The sequence below is a fragment of the Gopherus flavomarginatus genome, chromosome 16, assembly GCF_025201925.1.
Source record: "Gopherus flavomarginatus isolate rGopFla2 chromosome 16, rGopFla2.mat.asm, whole genome shotgun sequence".
NCBI lineage: Eukaryota > Metazoa > Chordata > Testudines > Testudinidae > Gopherus > Gopherus flavomarginatus.
Genome location: NC_066632.1, coordinates 22,565,021 through 22,584,232, shown reverse-complemented (window position 1 = coordinate 22,584,232; position 19,212 = coordinate 22,565,021). Strand labels below are relative to the sequence as shown.

Below are 19,212 nucleotides of genomic sequence, written 5' to 3'. Positions count from 1 at the left end.
GAGACTCCCCGGAAATCCCAGGGGAGGGGCTCAGCAGGGGGGCTGCCCCCCCAATGCCCCAGCGCAGCGCTATTGGGTGCTGGGCTGGGGGGGGTGTTCAGTGGGGAGGTGTCATGCTGCAGGAAGAGAGGGGCAGGCCCAGCAGGGGGCGCTGTGCTGCAAGGGGGCTGGCTCCACCCCTCCTGTTCTCTGCCCTCCTCCACCCCTACAGATGGACGGAGGGTTCCCTCCCCTCCCCCAGCAGCGCGGAGCTGCCGTCCCTCTGCTGCCCTCTGCTGGCCCAGGCAGGTGGGCGCATGGAGGGGAGTGAAGTAAAAGCAACGGGGACGCACAAAGCTGGGGAATGGCGACCCCCAGTGGCCGGCAGGGGTCACTGCAAGACCAGAAATGGCAGCAGCTGAGCTCTCACCTGGACCCGGGATCGATGTCACCGGGATGCCCCCGCCGGGGTCTGGTGGCTGCGCTGGGTTGGCAAGGGCAGCAGCTTTTGCCCCATGGCGTTTATTAGCAAGGAGACCTGAGGCCTCTAGCATCACCAGCACGATCCAGCGGCACCCACTGCCAGCTAGAGATGGCACTGGCTGCAGGGGAGCCCAGGGCTGGGAGAGCAGGGGGCTGCGGATCGGGAGTGAGGGGCACCAGCAGAGCTGGGGGGCCCCGGAGCAGGGCTGGGAGAGCAGGGCTATGGGTCAGGAGTGAGGGGCACCAGCAGAGCTGGGAGGGGGTTGAGATCAAAGCAGAGGGCAGCTGCTCTCGGGATTTGGGGGCCCTGGCAGAGCTGGGGGGGGCATATTGACAGACCAAAGCTGGGGCTGGTCTGCAACATGGCCTGGGACATGGCTGGGCCCAGCCCCCGCCAGGGAACTCTCCAGTGAGGGGTGATGGGGCGTGACTATTAGATCCCAGGGGTGGTGGAGCGAGGGCTGTACTGCAGAACCATCAGCATTCAGGAAGATAGGGCACTGGCAGGACACCTGGGTTCTATTCCTGCCTCTGCCGTCACTTTCCTGCTCTGCCTCAGTTTCCCCTTGCTCCCTTTGTCATTAGATCCTGGGCTCCAGCGGGCAGGGAGCGTCTCTTGCTCTGGGCAGCGCCTGGCACATTGGGGTCCTGAGCTGGCACCTCCATGTCTTACCCCAATGCTAATGGCCAGACTCGGGCAACGCCTGTCACGGGGCTGCAGGCAGCACTAGGACCCAGGAGGGGGTGCTCCTTGCTTGTGGCAACGCCGAACCCTCGCCGAACCCTGGTGGGGCTGCGGGGTGCCCCCGGTAGATGTGAATTCCAAGTCCAGCCTCCGTGTTCCTGAGAGGCCCAGCCATGGAGACTTCCCTCCGCCTGCAGCTCCCACAGGATTGTTTTATGAAGCAGGATTTGTGCAGCGTTACTCTGTAGGCTGTTAAAGACTTGCCAGAGCTCACCCCAGAGGCCGCTGCATCTCAACACCAGCCAAGGGAACCCTGTAGAAACAGCCCTCATGCCCCACCCGAGGCAGCTGCATCATCCCCATCATTCCTCCAGGAGACAGTCTGGTGCCTCCTAGTGCCCCGTTTCCAGCTGGGGCACGAGGCGCTGGGCCAGCCCCACCCCTTCAGTCAGGCCACAGGCACGGGGTGGTGGGTGCCAACAGGTTGGAGTGGCCAGGTTGGGGTGCCCCACACACCCAGGCAGGAGGCAGCTGGGCTGTTTCCATCTCTTTATTTTGCAAAAATAGAAAAGTCCCCTCTGCGACAGAGCTGGGCGCTAAGGGGGCGGGCAATGGGAAAGGGGCTTTTCTTTTAAAACACCAGGTAAAGCTTGGCTGTAAACATGACTGAGGGGTGAGGGGGTGCAAAGCCCCCCTCCCAGCTCCCCCTGTAACAGGGTCCTTGGCTTTGTTTTAAGGTCTGGGGTATTTCTTTTTGGCAGCTCAACAGGATCAGGGAGCAGCAGGGATTTCGGCGGGGGGGAGACAACGGGGGTGTCTCATGCCAGGACAGGTCCCCTGGGTCTCCCCCTGCCCCACTCTGGTGGGGGAGGGGGCAATTGGGTCCATTTCCCAGGGTGAAAACAGGCCAATAAATAACAGGGAAAGTGCTGCCAGGCTGGGGGCTGTAGAGGCTGTGCTGGCCTGCAGGGGGCAGCACGTGGCTACAGCTCGCCTGCCCCCCCCCTCCGCCGCCCCCCACCAGGGTCATAGGCATGGGACGCCTGGCAGAGGTAGCAAGTCTGGGCACCTCCCCCTGCCCCCCCATGCTATGAGACCAACACCCCCATGATGCAGAACTTGCTTACTTGTGAGGGTGGCAGTGCCCCCTGCTGCAGGAGTTTGGAACTGCAGCCCCAGCACCGATGGGGGCCTTAAGAGGGAGATTTCCCCCTCCCCCCCCCATCTTGTAGTGTAACAGATCAGGGTCCCTGCAGGGCTCCTTCCCCCATATCTGGGGGGTGCTGAGGGGAGGGTGAACCTACAGGGATTGTGTGCATCGGGGGGGGAGGGCAGATTCAACCCCCACCACTCCTCCCCCCAGGCTGGTGGAGGACGACGCTGCATGGGGTGGGGTGGGGACAGGGTGACAATATTTTCTCCCAGGCAAGGACTGGAGTGGAGGTTTTTGGGGAGAACACTGGCCCTGGGGGACATCTGGGGGGGACATCTGGGCGGGACACCAAATGGGGGGGCTGGGGGAGGTGCTGTTTGCTTTGGTCCATAGGGGGTGCTGTGCAAAGAGCCCCCCAAGTGCCACCCTCTTGAGGGAGCATCCCAAGCTGCTGTGCAAAGGGGCTAGGCTGCTCCCCTCACCCCAGCAGGGAGCAGGGTCCCAGCTGGCGGTGCCCAATGGTGCCCATTTCCTAGGGGCACAGGGAGTGGGGGAGGTTCCCCATGGATACATCATGGAGCAGCCTTGTTGGGGGTGGGGGGGTTGAGCCCCTGGGAGGGTGGCACCTCCCTCTGTCCCCACATGGCCCCACCAGCTCCTTCCCTCCGATCCCCACCCCCTATCTTTGGTCTCTAGTGTTGTGTGTTCCCAAAATCATCAGCACCAAGGGGTGAGGCTGGGGAGGGGGATTGTGGGGATGGGGTCAGGACTGAGTGGGAGGGTTATGGGGAGATGGATTAGTCAGGGTTAGGGGCAGGGCCAGGAGAATATGGGGAGCAGCGTCGGGGGTTATGGATAGGGAATGAGGGGGGGGTCATGGGGCGGGGTTGGAACTGGAGGTTATGGGATGGGGGGGTCAAGAGCGAAAGACACCCCAACTACACCAAACCTGAACAGCATCAAAAGCAAAACCAGATACAGCCCTGCAGTCTGGCCCCCTACCTCTGGGGGCCCCCCCATCCCAGCAAAACCCCCAGGAGACAGGACAGGGACCCCTCATCCCCCACTGCTGAGGAGTGATCCCAAACCATGAGCACGTTATACAACAAAAACATAAAATAAAATATTCCTCCCAAACTTGGACCTCATCCCCGCACCCCGAGATCCGCGTCCCCCAAAACCTGCAGGACGCTGAGTGGGGAGCAGCATCCATTCTGGGGCAAAGTCCCCCCCTCCCTCCCACTCAGTCAGGGGTTCTGGGCTTTCCACGGCCTGGGGGGCTGCTCCGTCCCCCGCCTCTTGCCCAGCAATCCCCAGCTTCAGAGATCTGCATCAGTAGTCCGGGATGCCTGGGTTCCAGCAGGGAACATCACTTTAGGAGGCAGGGCCTTGACCGATCTTGAGTCAGGAATCCGGAGGCAGCATCGTTGGGGATGCAGAGTGGGGGGGGGCACCCCAACATCCCAGCCCAGGCTCACTTCCAAGTCTTTCTCTCTGGCTCCAGGGCACCCCCTGCTGGACGGGCAATTGCACTGCGGGGGCAGAGTGGGGGGCTCTGCTGAACCCCTACAGGTCCATTTCCAGGGATCTGCACCCCCACCCCAAGCAGGGAGCTCCCTGGCCCGACCTTGCCCCCCTGAATTTTTGGCTTGGAGTCAGACTTTGGCAAACAGAAAAGCTTGGGGATGGGGGTGGGGGGAGGCTCCAGATTGCTCCCCCCAGAGACAAGGTTAAGGCAAGAGCTACACCTCTGAGGCAGCATACAGAATCTCCATTAGCTGCCCCCCAGCCCATGCCCGACCCCCCAGCAATGTGGGGGAAGAGTGAAGGCAGCTGTGGCTTGTTCGAACCAGCTGGGTGTTGGACAGGGGGGTGGGGTGCCTGAGGATGGGGCTTCTCCCAGTCCTCACCCGCCACTCCCCAGGGTGCTAGGGGGTCTCCTCGGGGCTCTTGCTCTCGGCTGGGCTCTCCTCGGAGCTGGGGGGCTCTGCCGACGGGGGTGGCTGTGACGAGTCGTCCTCGAACATTTCGGGGTTTTCCAGCATCTCCCGGATGAGGGGGGGCATGGGGCCAGGGATCTCCATCTTCAGGGTGATGGCTCGCTCCGCACCTGCGATAGGGGTGGGGAGAAAGGAGCAGTGAGCCAGCACTGCAGGAGGCTGTGAGCTTCCCTGCAGCAGTGCCCTGTCAGTACCAGATGGGAGACCGGTGCTGTGAGCTTCCCCGCAGCAGTGCCCTATCAGTACCCCAAGGAACACCGGTGCTGTGAGCCTCCCCCCCAGCAGTGCTAGGAGGCACCAACACTGTGGGCTTCCCCCCCAGCAGTGCCCTGCTGACAGCCCACACCTTTGGTGCTGATGCCTCGCAGATCAGTGATTTTCATCAGCATGCGGGGGAACATGTACGGCTTGTTGGGTCTGCGGCGACGGGCGTAGATTTTCAAAGCTTCTAGCAAGGGCTCCTGAAGCTTGTCCACCTTCTCGGGCTCCTCCAGGTCCATCCGATCTGGGGGGGACGACACACACGTTTGTTGTCACAGCCCTATACCCAGCACCCTCGAGCCCCCCTAGCCAGCACTCCCCACAGCACCCCCTGCTGGGAGAGGCCAGGCTGGCATAGCTGGGAGCGCCTCCCATGGCCAGTGCTCCTGCCCCACCCCCTACAGCGCCCCCTGCTGGGAGAGGCCAGGGCTGCAGCAGCTGTGAGGGCATTGGTGTGCCCAGCCCCCATTCCTGGGTCCCAAGGGAGGCGGCGGTGGCTGGGGCTGGCTGGTACCTCCGCAGATGAGGCAGATGGCGCTGAGCAGCCCGGTCTCAGTGTCGTCCATCTCCAAGGGCAGTAGCTGCCCGGCGAAGGCGAACACCAGGTCGGTGAGGGGCCCGAAGCCGGCGTTGTGCATCTGGGTGCGATTCAGGGTCAGCCCATCCGAGAAGGTCATGGTGTCCTGCTCCGGCGTGTAGCGTGTGCAGATCCGCAACATCTGCCAGGGACGGGATGTGGGGTGAGCGCCGGGACCCACTGGGCCAGCCCTTCCCCACGCAGCGGGCAAAGCCTGTTGAGCCCCAGGCTGGGCAGGGGCCCAGGGTCTCACCGAGCCGCAGCCCGAGGAAAGGAGGAGGAAGAGAGAAGAGGCTTTAGGCAGCTGAGTTCCCCACTAAACCCCCAGGCTGCTCCTCACCAGGATGTCCAGGCAGGCTGCCTTGAGCAGGGTGATCTGATCGGCGATGCTGAGGGTGGTGAAACCCGGCAGGCGCTTGGCAAACTCCACAATCTTGATGATGCACTTGGTGGCCAGTTCACTGAACTTGTCCCAGAGCCCAAGGTCCAGCTGCACCCGGTGATCGGCACTGGAGTTCTGGGGGAGGGAACGGGGGGGTTAGTGCTGCACCGCGGGGCCTAGGCAAGGATCATCCCCTACAGAGAGGACTAAGAGCCACATGGAGATTACCCAGCTGGGGCCAGGCACGGAAACCGGTGCCCCAACCCTCTCTCCCAGTCACAGAACCTGGGTGGCCCAACCCCCTCTCCCAGCCGGGGCCGGGCATGGAACCTGGGTCCCCAGACGCCCGTTCCCCACCAGAGCCAGGCACAGATCCTGGATGGTTAAGGGGCACTGGTGCCACCTGGCGGCCAATGTGCAGAATCCCAGCTCTGCACTGCTCGGGGATTGCGCACTCGGGGGTGCCACGCAGCCTGGCTGAGAACAGCAGTGACAGCGGTGGGCAGCCCAGGGTGGTAGAAGGCGGCTCTGTTATTCCCACAGGCTGAGCCCTGGGACCCAGAGGCCGGTGACGGCAGCAGGGGAGGCAGCAGGGGGTTCCTGGGTGGGCTGGGGGAGACGGGCAGTGCCATGTGTAGGGGGCTCACCGTGGTGTATTTGCCCAGCTGGCACAGCGAGGGGAAGGTCTCTTGATGGGCCTTGCTGACTTTCTGGATCAACTCCTCCAGCTCGGGAGTCATTTCGTAGCTGTCCACCACCACCTCCTCCTTCACGTCCTTCTTCTTCTTGTTCCTGTCGTTTCGCACGGCTGCCGGAGAGGGGGGTGTTGGTCAGGACACGGCACTGTGTGACCGGTCCTGAACCCGGCTCAGAGTCCAGGGCTGGGAGCGTGTGTGGGACGCCGCACGGTTGGGGGAGGGGGGGGCCTTTGGCCCTGGGGGTCTGTCCCAGCCCAAACACCCCCCAGAGCTTACCAATTACCCTGTGGGCCAGATCCCTGGCTGGTGTAAACTGGCATGGTGCCACCGACTTCAGTGGGGCTAGGCTGATCTGTACCAGGTGGGGCTTTGGCCTGACTCCAATGGAGATATGCCCACCTACACCATACAGGGACTGGCCCCACTGACTCCAACCCAGCGATGCCCATTTACACCATATGGGGATCTGACCCCACTGACTCCAACCCAGCGACACTGGGGATGGGGATGGAAGGGCCGCATGACTAGGAAGCTGCCGTTGTTGCTGGTTACTTGTCGGATCACACGCTTTGGACATTCCCTCTCAGCTGGGCTGTACCAAGGCAGTGTGGGCTGGTGGCAGGGGCAGCAGTGGGGGCCGTAGGAAACCTGAGTTCTGTTCTTGACTCTGCTGGTTGACTGTGGGCAACTCACTGCTGTCTGTGTGCCTCGGTTTCCCCATGCGCTCTATTTAGACAGTTCAATCTGTGAGACGGAGGTATTTCTTGCATTGCCATGGTGAGGGAGCATTTGGTGCATGCCCCAGCTGCTGGGCAGGGGGAGCGAATCCTGTCTCTGCAGAGGGAAACATTCCCCCTGCCCTGGAGTCAATGCTGGTAACCTACGTTTATACACGGTGGCGCTCTATCCCCGCTCCCAGCAGTTAATGCTCATGATTGGCACAATCCTCAGTTCAGACAGCAGAGCCCTAACCTTTTACATCCAGTGGTTCCGGGTTCGAGCCCCACCCAGGGGGTTATTTTTGCCAGGTGAGCTCTGGAAAGCAGCGTGTTAGAGGCAGGAGGTGCTGTTACAACCCCCCATGTCAGAAGAACTGCCTCTGCCCTCCCCGCCCCCTTGCAGGTTCTACATCCCTCGCCCATCCTGCCCCCTGGAGGCGGCTCTGCCCTCCCAGCCTTCACTTGGGAAACACCGAGGCCTGTGCTCGGCCCAAGGAAAACAGGAAGCAGCAGACAGGGCGGCCAGATAAAGCATGGGGGGTACTCAGATAAACGGGAGTGGGGGGTGACATGGCATTGGCTGCCCCCTCAGACTCTCCCCCTTTGCCCACAGCATATGCCCAGGGAGCCCGGGAGCCCATCATGCCAAAGCCTGATGGCTGCTGGCTCGTGCCAGCTGCCCCCCTCGAGCCTGCCTGGCACCCCAATAGCCCCTGCCTTCACAGTGCCCCAGCTGGCTAGACCCCTGTGACATGTGTCCTAGGGGGAGGCTGGAATCTGACTGGCCCTCCAGCTTCTACCACTGGCAACGGGCAACTGGGAGCCCAGTCTGATTGGCTACCCGGATCCTAATGTGGGTTAATAACCAATGGAAATGGATCCCGGTTGGCCACTTGGCTTCTATTGCAGGCTAAAGCCCAATGCAAATGGATGTGGGTTGGCTGTCCAGCTTCGACCATGTGTCGGTGCCCAGCACCAGTGGATTCGGATTGGCCACCTTGCTTAGCACACGGATCAGTGCCTGACGTGACTGCACCCGATTGGCTGCCCAGTGTCTCCTGTGACAGATGGGGCTTCCCGGTTTTCCCTCTGCCCCACTCCGGCTGCCCCGGCCCCGCTCCCCGGGGAGCCCCGGGCTTGCCCGGCCTCTTGCTGCACCTGTCCAGGCGGGTCTGTTGCAAAATACTTTGAGCCCTGACCCCTCACTTGACTGCCTGGCTTGGCCTCTGGGTGGCAGGGGGAAGGAGGGAGACAAACTAGGCTGCACCCAGGGGGACAGAGACAGCCCCATGCCTGGGGCGGGGTCGGTTCATCCCTGCCATCCCCAAACCAGGGCACCAACAATCCTGAGGCCCAGCAGGGCCCCCCGCTCCCGCCAGGGTCACAGTGTTCCCGTTGCGTGTGCATTCTCCCGGCCCGCCCTGTGGCCGCACGTTTCCAGGCTGCACTTCCTGCTCACCCCAGCACGGAGCGCCAGGGGGAATCTGGCAACAGGATACGCGAGCCGGCAGGATATCCACTTATAGCCTCGGCCAGCACAATGCCGGCAGGGAGGGGCTGCCGGCAGAGCTGCCCCCCACCCCCCGCCCAGACACCCCACTGCCTTGGGGATCCAGCCCCATCCCCCACCATAAACAGCCCAAGTTGCCATGGTGTGGGGGAGGGGGGAGCTGCTTAGCTCCCCCCCCCCCCATCTACTGGCACCTTCAGCCCATCAAAAACCAGGGTGAGGCATGGCGGCGAGGGTGGGGGGGTGTTTAAAGAATCAGGTGAGACACCCGAAGACAGTGGGGGGTGCAGGCGGGGGGGGGGGGGAGCAGGGAAGGGCAGTTCAGAGAGGCGGCAGGTCCCCCACATCTGGGACCTGGGCCAGTCTTCCCATGCCCACCAGCTATAGGGGGGGGGAACCCCCTTGATCTCTTTTCGGGGGCTCCTGGAGCCCATTCAGTTCCAGCTGGGCCAGTGCTGGGGGTGGGAGGGATGCCAAGGAAACCCACCCCTGCCCAATCCTGGCCTAATTCCCACAGCACACCCACTTCCTGTCTCCTTCAAGACATTTTTCCCTCACCCCCCAAAATCCCTCCGCCCTTAAAGCGACAGAGGCCTGGAAATCAATGGCCAGGGCTGAGACAGACATTCCTAATGACGGGCTCTTAAAGAGACAGTGATTAATGGGGGCCCCACCCTGGCCGGCGTGAGGACATGCCTTAGCAGTCAGGAGTAAAAGCAACAGCCGCGGAGAGGCACTCTGTCTCCAGATGGACCGTCCGGCTGACAGCACTCTTAAAGGGGCAGCCGCCCTCTTCCAAGCCTTCCTCCAGCTCCCATGTGACTCAGCAAAGCGGGCGCCGGGGGCATGTGCGAGAGATCACCACCACGGGGGTACGGTTACCATGGCTTTAGCCGCTGAGCCTCAAAGCCCTCTTTGCCAAAGGGCCAGAACCAAGGATTTGAATCCCCGAGAGATTCGGATCCAATTCTGGCCCCTGTGTCCTGTTCCCACCTGGTTCCGACTACCCTGGCCCAAGAAATACCCATGTAGGAAGCATGTCCTAGTGTGTGCTTACCATGGGCGCCAGCCTTGCATGAGACAGGCCTCAAACCAGAGCCTGGATCCAACCTCCCACCCCCTACAGATCTGAACTGGGCCAAACTCAAACCCTGGATCCAAATGATTCAAAGCCAAGCCTGGATGCTAGGTCCTAGCCCCAGCACAGCTGGTCAAACTAGCCCCTCAGCGCACCAGACTCGGGCAAAGACTCACCAAACACTATGGGGCTCTGTGCAGCACGTTCCCTTCCCAAACACATGTGGGTCTGGGAGCTTCCCGCTCCCATACCCCTGCACCAGTGACTTTCCAGTCTTGTGGCACAGCAGTGCAGTGGGGCAGGGCCCTGCAGGGGTAGTGGGCTTGGGGGGGAACAGGTGCATGTGGGCCCATCTCTCTGCACGGGAGCACACACGGAGCATTGCCCCAGCTGGATCCAATCAATCTTCCATCCGATCCTGCTGCAGGTGGATTCCTCCCCCCCCCCCGGCCTTCATCTCCATTGCCCCCACCCTCCCGCTGCTCCTGGCGCCTCACCTTCTTTAGACATGCCGACCTCGAAGCATTTCTGGAGCCGACAGTACTGGCAGCGGTTGCGGGTCACCTTGTTGATCTGGCAGTTCTTGTCACGGTGGCACGTGTACACCATGTTTTTCTGGATGCTTCGGCGAAAGAATCCCTGGGGGTGGGCGGGAGAGACAGGGACATGCAGGTGATGGGGGGGAAGAGGTAGGGATGTGGGGGGGGGGAGAAGGGGTTACCTCATGCTCCCTACAGCTCCGAGCAGGTGCCTTGGGAAAGCTGCACCCCAAACGCAAACGGAACCCCCCACACCAGCACCCACCTTGCCTGGCATACTGGAGCACCAGTCGCTGCATCCAGCCTGGTGCTCCGGCTCCAACACTGGGGACGCTGGAGACTCAACCCCCTTCTCACAGGCAATCACAGACTGATCCGCCCGTAGGGCATGTGCCCGCCTGACCTCTGGCATTTAGGAGCTGGCTTGTGTAGGCCTCTGGCTGGGATTTGCAAAGGGAGTGGGGTGCCCAAATGCAATGAGCCCAACCCCCTTGGGCCCCTTTGCACATCCTGGCCTCCAATACAATTCACTATTCATGTAACTGCCTTGCCATTCTCTAAATCCTATTGAATCGTAGAGGTGTAGGCCTGGAAGAGACCTCGAGAGGTCACCCAGTCCCTCTCCCTGCACTGAGGCAGCATGTATATGTAAGCCATCCCTGACAGCTCCTATTGCATAAGAACATCTAGTGGTGGTGAGTTCCACAGGGCCATCATTTTGAAAACGCTCTTCCCTGGGATCAGTTTTAAATGGGCCAGGTGTCCCCCTTGGCCTTCACGCCCCACAAATTGTCTCTATCGTGGTCATTCTCTTAGGGCTTGTCTACATGTGGAAACTGACTGGAATAATAATGACACCTAGTTCACTTCATCAGCAAATCTCAAAACACTTTAAAAAGGGGGTACCTATCACTAGCCCCATTTTATAGGTGGGAAAACTGAGACACAAAGAGAGGCAGTGACTGGTAACCCAAAAGAGCCAGGACTAAAACCTAGGGGTCCCAACCCCTAACCCAGCACTCAGGTGCTCAAACTATGCTGCTATTCCAGAATATTGTCCCCCTGGACACTCTATTCTGGACTAAAAGCCACTTTTCCTGCAAAATAATGACTGCACTTCCAAAACTCTGTTCCCCTCTGTTTGCATTGTGAACCGTTTGGGGCAGGGACTGTCCCTGGCACAACGGGGCCCTGATCTCAGCTGGAGTCTGTGCAGTGCCTGGCACAACAGGACCCCATCTTGTCATAGCAACCATACCACAAGCTCTCCCCATCGTCTGCTCCCTGGTACCCAGGTCTTTTTCCCAAGTGGCAGGGGTTAGTTTAAGACCCCTCAGTGCAGGTCAGAAGGGACTCTCAGCTCCTCTAGTCTGACCTCCTGGAGAGCACAGGCCATTCCATTTCATGCCGAAACCCCTGGACACCGAGTCTCTTGAGCTAGACTGCAGCATTTCCCCTGGAGACTGAACTGGTGCGTGCCACCGTCAGAGAGCAGGAGAGACCGAGGTGCCCGAGGCCCCGGCAACGGCAGGGGTCATGTGCCTGGATGATTCCAGCCGGCAAGCTGTCCCCCATGCTGCAGAGGAAGGTGGAAACCTCCATGGTCCCTGCCAGTCTGACCTGGGGGGAAATTCCTGCCCAACCCCGAATCTGGCCGTCAGTGGGACCCCGAGCAAGACCTACCCGCCCAGCAGCTGGGGAAGAAGCCCCCGTGTGACCAGAAGAGACCCTGGGCAGCAGGCGATTCTGGCTGCCCCGAGGGGTGCCCAACGGAGAGCCAGGCTCCAGAGGGGCAAAGCAAGAAGCTGGCAGAGCCCCAAGCCGTGGGGCAGGCCCCAAGGGCAGGGGTCCCTGTTACCTTGCAGCCTTCGCAGGAGCTGACGCCATAGTGGTAGCCAGAGGACTTGTCGTTGCAGACGAAGCAGGGCTTGTAGACGCGGGGGGGCGGGGGAGGCGAGGGCGAGCTGGGCACCATCTCCTCCGAACTGGTGCTCTGGGTCTCCACGGCTGAAGAGAGAGAGAATGGCAGGGGAATCAGGAGCCAGCGTCCGGGTAAACCCCAAGGGCCGCAGGACCCAGGTGATCAGGGACAGCCCTGCCAGCGTGTGTGTGCGTGCGGGGGCTGGTAAAATCCCCCCAACTTCTGTCAGGAGCCTTCTCTGAGTCATGGGGTTGGGGGCTTCCCATCCTGGGGATTGGGGGTCAGGATGGGCTCCAAGGAACATGCTTCTGTGGATCCCTCCAGCCTGGGGCAGCCAGGGCCACTTGTTAGGAATGTAGCACTGGCCAAAATAACCAGAGGGGAAAAGCAGGGGGATTCAGATCCCTCCACAACCTGTCCCAATGCCAAAGCCAGCCCCCCAATCCTCTGCCCTGCCCAGCCAGAGCCAGCCCCCCCATCCCCTACTTTCCCCCTTGCCAGAACCAGCCCCTACAATCTCTCTGCTCCCTGCAGGCCAGAGCAAGCCCCCCAGCCCCCTGCCCTCCACCCCAGGCCAGAGGCAGACCCCCATCCCCTGCTCCCCCAGCCAGCCAGGCGTCCCCAGGCCGGGCTGCAAACTGTTTTCAATTCTATCTTTCAGCGCAGAGCGAATTTCCTGTAGCTGGGCTCTAAATGCCACATTCCAGTCCAAACAGGTTGGAATTGTTACCAGAGCCGTGTAACCTAATCCCCTTTCCCCCAGGCCCATGGCGGGGATGGGGGGGGCAGGGGAATGGAGAGGGCACACCCATACCCCAAGGAGACTGCGGGCTTATCCCTCCACAGAGGGCCTGGCATTGTGTCCCACCTCTTGCCTTCTGGCTGTTTTATCCCCACCCTACCCCCGGTGAAGGCTGCACTCAAAGCAGCAGAGTCCCAAAACCTGTGTCAGTCCAGGTGGACCCCCACGACTGAAGGGGGAGGGGGTGGGCGCTGCCTAGGCTTGGACAGTCTCCAAAGCATCAGCTTCCTCTGTTTGCAAAGCCAGGGGGCGGGGGGTCAGCAGGGGGTGCATCTCGCGCTCATTTTTCTTAAAAAAGGAAAACAATAGCAACTCCACAACGTTGGGCCTCTGAGCAACCCTACAATAACACACCAGGGTGTGCAGCCCTGTAGCCCCAAGCAGTTTTAAAATAACAAATCCGTGTGTACAGACTGGTGCTAAAAAGCAACCCTACAGCAACACACTAGTACACCCAGTTCCAGCACTCAAAATGACAACAAACCAACACGGCAGCATATGCAACTTACAAGCCATCTTTCTTCCCTCTGGGTTTTGGGGGGCAAGGAGGGAGGGAGGCTGTTTCTATAGAATTTAAGTTCAAGTTGCCAGCCCTTCACGTTATATCAATAACCTTCCAAACATGACCACAAGCCACTGCCTGAGTCTGCAGCCAGCGAGCCAAAAGCAGTAACTCAAATGGCTCCCTTTTGATGCGATGTTAACTCTGGAACTTAATGATGAAACAGCCGAGAAATACCACAGGTGCAGAGTTTCCAGACAACTCCCAGAGTTCAGCGGCATCCCACAGGATACATGAAAACCAGGAACTTTCTATATATTACCAGGCAAGGAGCAGAGCTGTTAATGTGTGCAATGCTGCCCTCTACTGGACACAGTCAGAACTGTCCAGCTGTGTGCCATAGGCCCTGTACTGTTATTGGCTGAGGAGGATGCTCCTATAGCTCAAGCCGTAGAAGCCAGCATTATACTAGAACAGGATTAGGTTCTTTCCCTGCTGCTGCACAGTCTCCATGAGGTCTTTAGTGATAAATCAGGCTAGACGGTGAACCCTCAAGAGAGAAGGGTTTTCCACTGGGCACTGTTCAGCCCACCCAGGAAAAGGATGAGACTCGGGGAAGCAGCCACATGAGCTGGTGGCCAAGCAGCAGATTGGGCCTCAGGACACCTCGGTTCTGCTGCTGACCTTGTGTCCATGCATCTTTCCAGTCTCATCCTGAAACACACAGAGATACATACCCTAGCACTTTGCTTCTGGCTGACAGATAGGACCCTTCCCCAGGCTCCCTCCTCGGTGCCCTGCCCTGCCAATGGGCACTACCCTACTTCCGCTCTGCACCCTCTCAGGCTGCCTTCCTTGGCTCCAGCCCCCTGCTCAGATCCTTTCCCCTCCCTGGATATCAGCTCCGCATCTACCACCTGTCTAATTCCTCTTGCTCCCAGGATGCTGGCTCTGGCTTTTCCTCAGCTCCCCACCCAACACCCCAGACACTGTCCTTGCCCGCGCTGGGAGTGTACAGCCGGGCTAGAGATGGCGTAGGTGGCACATACACTCCTGGGATCCCCTCTTCTATCGCCACCACCCTCAGCAGGGTGCACCACAAGGGGCACACCCTCACTTGCCTCACTTCTCCCAGCTTAGTGCTGCCAGGAAGGCAGAGCTGCCCCTGAGCTGGGCCCTGCTGCCAAGGACTGTGCCTGGTCCCATGCAGGGCACAGATTGCGTGGGCAGGGAAGCAGCATCCTCCGCTGGCACTTGCTGCCCAGAAATCTTTGCAAGCTCAAGCAGAAATCCTCAGCGGACAGGAACCCAAGATGGCAAAGCGACACTCCAACAACACCACTAGCATTGGTGAACCTGTGCAGCGTGTGCAGCACCTTGCACACCAGGGCCCCGATCATGGCTGGGACCTCTCGGCATGACTGTAACAGCGGTTATAATACTGGGGTGTGGATCTCAGGGCCTCACTGATTAGCTTCACATTGTGGGAGAAAGAAATAACACAGAGAACTGGGTACTTTACTTAGTGCAACTTGCATATGCTCCCTTCGCCAGGCCTGGAACAGAGGCAGTCACGAACGGCACACAAGCAATCCTCTCTGTAATAAATCTCAGCACCAACCCCAAAGCCCAGTTCCCAGGGAGCAAGTCTGCCTCAAGAATAATTAACCCTGGTTAGAGAAATTAGGGCAGGGAGCAAACCAGGCAGCAACCACAGTTTACTAAGGAGGGGCCTAGATCAAGGGTTTTCATGGGCTCCCAGATGCCATGGTGGCCACCCCAGCCCCTCCAGGTCCCACTCACTCTCCTACCCCTCCTGCGTGTGTGTAGTTCACAGGGAATGACACATGGAGGCAGAAACATCAGCACCCCCCCACACACATACAATATTTCCATTGTGGGGTGCACTAGCCCTCAACACCACCCCAGTTCTGCCATCCCTGGGCACGGCTGAGCCTGCCATAGCACAGAGGGCAGACCCAGCTGTAGGGTGTGGGGTGCTTCCTCTGCCATCTGTGGCCAGGGGGCAGCCCCCTTGCACCCTGGGTGCAAACTGTCTCTTTCTGCTTGCAACAGCTCCCTGGTGAGTGCATGTGCATCCCCCCAAAAACTAAACAACAGGGTGTCTCTTCCAAGGCGGAGCACTGCCTGCAGGCTAAGAACTAGCACAACTATGTAACAGCACCACCTCGTGACTCCCACCGGAACAGCAATAAGGAACAGGCCTCAGTTTCTTTCTGTCCCAGCTTCTGCCAAACAGAACTAGGGCCTCCCGCCAAAACCTCAGCTCTGGGCCCCCAAGATCTATGGGGGTTCGGATCTAGGGGCAAAGCTGGCGGCTGGCCCCATGGACCAAACCAATGCCCCTACATCTAATTGCCTGAAAACACTCAGAGTCCCACACTCCATGCCCCTCTCCCACACCCCTTGATCTCACCCGGGGGCAGCAGCCTTTTGTCCTGGCTGATGCATGAGGGAGCTCCTGACACCAACATCCCTGTCCCTTCCCCCCAAGGGAGACAATCTCATCTCCATGACAGACAGGCCAAGTGGACGATTAGAGGCTCATGAATTTTAACCTCTGCATTTTTTCCCTGCTTTACAAGAAGACAATAGGGGATTTGAGACCTCACCCTGTGACTTCCCTCCCACCTGGGAGATCAGCAGAGAGACAAAGGAGGGGAGGGTAAGGTGATTATATCTCAATTGCAGTCTTTTATTTACCTGAAAGTAACCCATAAACACACAGGGAGGCGCCTTTGAAAGGCATGGGAATGTGTGTGTGTATCTCTACATCAGTGGAGTTGATTGTGAGTCTGCAAGACAGTGTGTCTGTGTGGATCGTGTTTGTGTGGGTGCAGAAATGGGAGAGCATGTGTGCACTTGATTGAATGTGTGTGCACAGCCCCCGGTGAGAATGTTTGGCTTTAATTCTGGGTGCATAGTCCCAGGTGAGCATGTCTTGATTTCATTCCGGGTCCCCGGTGAGCACCTCTCGATTTGATTCTGGGTGTGCACAGTCCCTGGTGAGCACGTCTCGATTTGACTCCGGGCGTGCACAGTCCCCAGTGAGCACGTCTCGATTTGATTCCAGGCGTGCACAGTCCCTGGTGAGCACGTCTCGATTTGATTCTGGGTGTGCACAGTCCCCGGTGAGCACGTCTCGATTTGATTCCAGGCGTGCACAGTCCCCAGTGAGCACGTCTCGATTTGATTCCAGGCGTGCACAGTCCCTGGTGAGCACCTCTCGATTTGATTCCGGGCGTGCACAGTCCCTGGTGAGCACGTCTCGATTTGATTCTGGGTGTGCACAGTCCCTGGTGAGCACGTCTCGATTTGATTCTGGGTGTGCACAGTCCCTGGTGAGCACGTCTCGATTTGATTCCAGGCGTGCACAGTTCCCGGTGAGCACGTCTCAATTTGATTCTGGGTGTGCACAGTCCCCGGTGAGCACGTCTCGATTTGATTCTGGGTGTGCACAGTCCCTGGTGAGCACGTCTCGATTTGATTCCAGGCGTGCACAGTTCCCGGTGAGCACATCTCAATTTGATTCTGGGTGTGCACAGTCCCTGGTGAGCACGTCTCGATTTGATTCCAGGCGTGCACAGTTCCCGGTGAGCACGTCTCAATTTGATTCTGGGTGTGCACTGTCCCCGGTGAGCACGTCTCGATTTGATTCTGGGTCTGCACAGTCCCCGGTGAGCACGTCTCAATTTGATTCTGGGTGTGCACAGTCCCCGGTGAGCACGTCTCGATTTGATTCTGGGTGTGCACAGTCCCTGGTGAGCACGTCTCGATTTGACTCCGGGCGTGCACAGTCCCCAGTGAGCACGTCTCAATTTGATTCTGGGTGTGCACAGTCCCCACTTACATGCATGTATCATCCACTTTATAGGAACATCTCAGGACTGCTACAGGACTCCTGCTCCCCTCCCACCAGTGTAGGCTGCTCGCCCCCCTCAGAGCTCCCTCTTCCCCACCAGCAGCCCCAGCCCCCAGAGATCTGTCTCCATGGGACAGGGAAGGCCCTTCCCTCACCAGCATCTGACCCATGGGACCCCACTCCTGCCTAGAAACCCAACCCATGCAATATTCCAGAAGCCACTCCCAGGGCCCTGGGGCAGGGACAGTTCTCAGCTGACCCCAGGAATTAGAGTGCTAGAGGGCAGATGCCTTGGGGTCCGGGTGGGGTTAGACAGCAGTTCCTAGGCTACATGAGGGGCAAAGCGAGTGGGGAAATCCGATGTGAACTGGATCTCGCCCCATGCAGGCCTGGGTGAGCCCTCCACCCCTTCCTCCCAGTCTTGCTATGAAGACTGGGGACTGAGAACTTGGACTGCACTGGCCACGTGGCTTCCAGTGGGTCCAAGGCTGAGCTGCAGACAGAGGTCACCAACCCACAGATCAGAGCCCTCCTGCCCCCAGCTGCCATCTCTTACTCAGCAGGCAACAGCAGGGTATGGGGCTGGGCTCCTAGTGATCATTACAACCCCCCGCCCCAGCCCTTGAAGGAGCATGTGTGTGGATGAGGCCTGGCCCCCTACCCCAGGGATGGGTTCAAAGCCAGTGTAGTGTCACCCTGGCCCCCGTCTTCTGGCTGAGACACCAGCACCAGGAAGCAGGTCTCCGGGAAGCAGGGGCCTAGTGATCTGTGAGAGGGTCCTGCTGAAAGGTGCTGGGGAAGGGCCCCGTTCCCCAGGGACACGGCTGGATTCTAAGGGGGCCCCCTGAGGCAATAAGTCCATCCCGTCCTTGCCCCCAAATCCATTCCCACAAACCAACCGGGATCAGCCTAGTCTGCCCAATCCCATGAGCCATCAGAGCTAGCAGAGATACCCAGGCCTGGCCATGGGCAACAGAGAGAGCGGGTCCCCAGGGAGAGGCACCCCTATGGAAATCCAGTCTAGGAGCTCCCTAATCCCTTTCCCCAGTACCGCTCCCCTGCATACCAGTCCCCCCAAAATACCATTCCCCGACACAGCTCCACAGGATACTGCTCCTCCTATATATCACTCCCCAGTACTGCCCCCCCGAATACCTGTCCCCCTCAAATACCATCCCCTGATACAGCTCTGCTAGCTACTGCTCCTTCCAAATATCACCCCTCGTGACACCCCCTGGATACCGGTCCCTCCAAAATACCATCCCCTGACACAGCTCCCCTAGCTACTGCTCCTTCCAAATATCACCCCCCAGTGACACCCCCTGCATACCGGTCCCTCCAAAATACCATCCCCCGACACAGCTCCCCTAGCTACTGCTCCTTCCAAATATCACCCCCTGCATACCAGGCCCCCCAAAATACCATTCCCCGACACAGCTCCCCAGGATACTGCTCCTCCTATATATCACTCCCCAGTACTGCCCCCCCGAATACCTGTCCCCCTCAAATACCATCCCCTGATACAGCTCTGCTAGCTACTGCTCCTTCCAAATATCACCCCCCAGTGACACCCTCTGGATACCAGTCCCTCCAAAATACCATCCCCTGACACAGCTCCCCTAGCTACTGCTCCTTCCAAATATCACCCCCCAGTGACACACCCTGCATACCGGTCCCTCCAAAATACCATCCCCCGACACAGCTCCCCTAGCTACTGCTCCTTCCAAATATCACCCCCCGGTGACACCCCCTGCATACCAGGCCCCCCAAAATACCATCCCCCAACACAGCTCTGCTCCTCCCAGACATCTCCGCCCCGTCCCAGACAAAATAACCCCCTCCCCCAGCAGGCTTGGCAGAACCAGCTCACCCATTTCATCAACAACTGACTGAGCCACAAAATTCCTGGCCTCCTGATTGCATTTTACAGCCTCCTTCCTTCCTGCCTGGAGCAGCAGAGTGGTAGAGTGGTGGGAGAGGGTGTGTGAGAGAGAAAGAAAGAAAGAAAGAAAGTGGTGGAGAGAGAGAGGGAGATGTCTT

At 59.4% G+C, this 19,212-nt stretch overlaps 1 protein-coding gene across 2 annotated transcripts in view; it reads right to left on the bottom strand.

Annotated features, from left to right (window-relative positions):
• Nucleotides 1–1,681: 1,681 nt before the first annotated feature.
• The window catches only part of RARG (retinoic acid receptor gamma), a 65,096-nt gene continuing 47,565 nt past the window's right edge, over nucleotides 1,682–19,212 (bottom strand). For both annotated transcript variants that reach the window (XM_050924605.1, XM_050924606.1), the window contains 7 exons: nucleotides 11,923–12,071; nucleotides 10,023–10,164; nucleotides 6,168–6,328; nucleotides 5,479–5,655; nucleotides 5,076–5,280; nucleotides 4,647–4,805; nucleotides 1,682–4,410 (listed from right to left, as the gene is read on the bottom strand). In XM_050924605.1, the coding sequence (XP_050780562.1) occupies nucleotides 4,229–4,410; nucleotides 4,647–4,805; nucleotides 5,076–5,280; nucleotides 5,479–5,655; nucleotides 6,168–6,328; nucleotides 10,023–10,164; nucleotides 11,923–12,071 (1,175 nt within the window). In that variant the 3' untranslated portion in view covers nucleotides 1,682–4,228. The remainder of the gene's footprint in view (nucleotides 4,411–4,646; nucleotides 4,806–5,075; nucleotides 5,281–5,478; nucleotides 5,656–6,167; nucleotides 6,329–10,022; nucleotides 10,165–11,922; nucleotides 12,072–19,212) is intronic.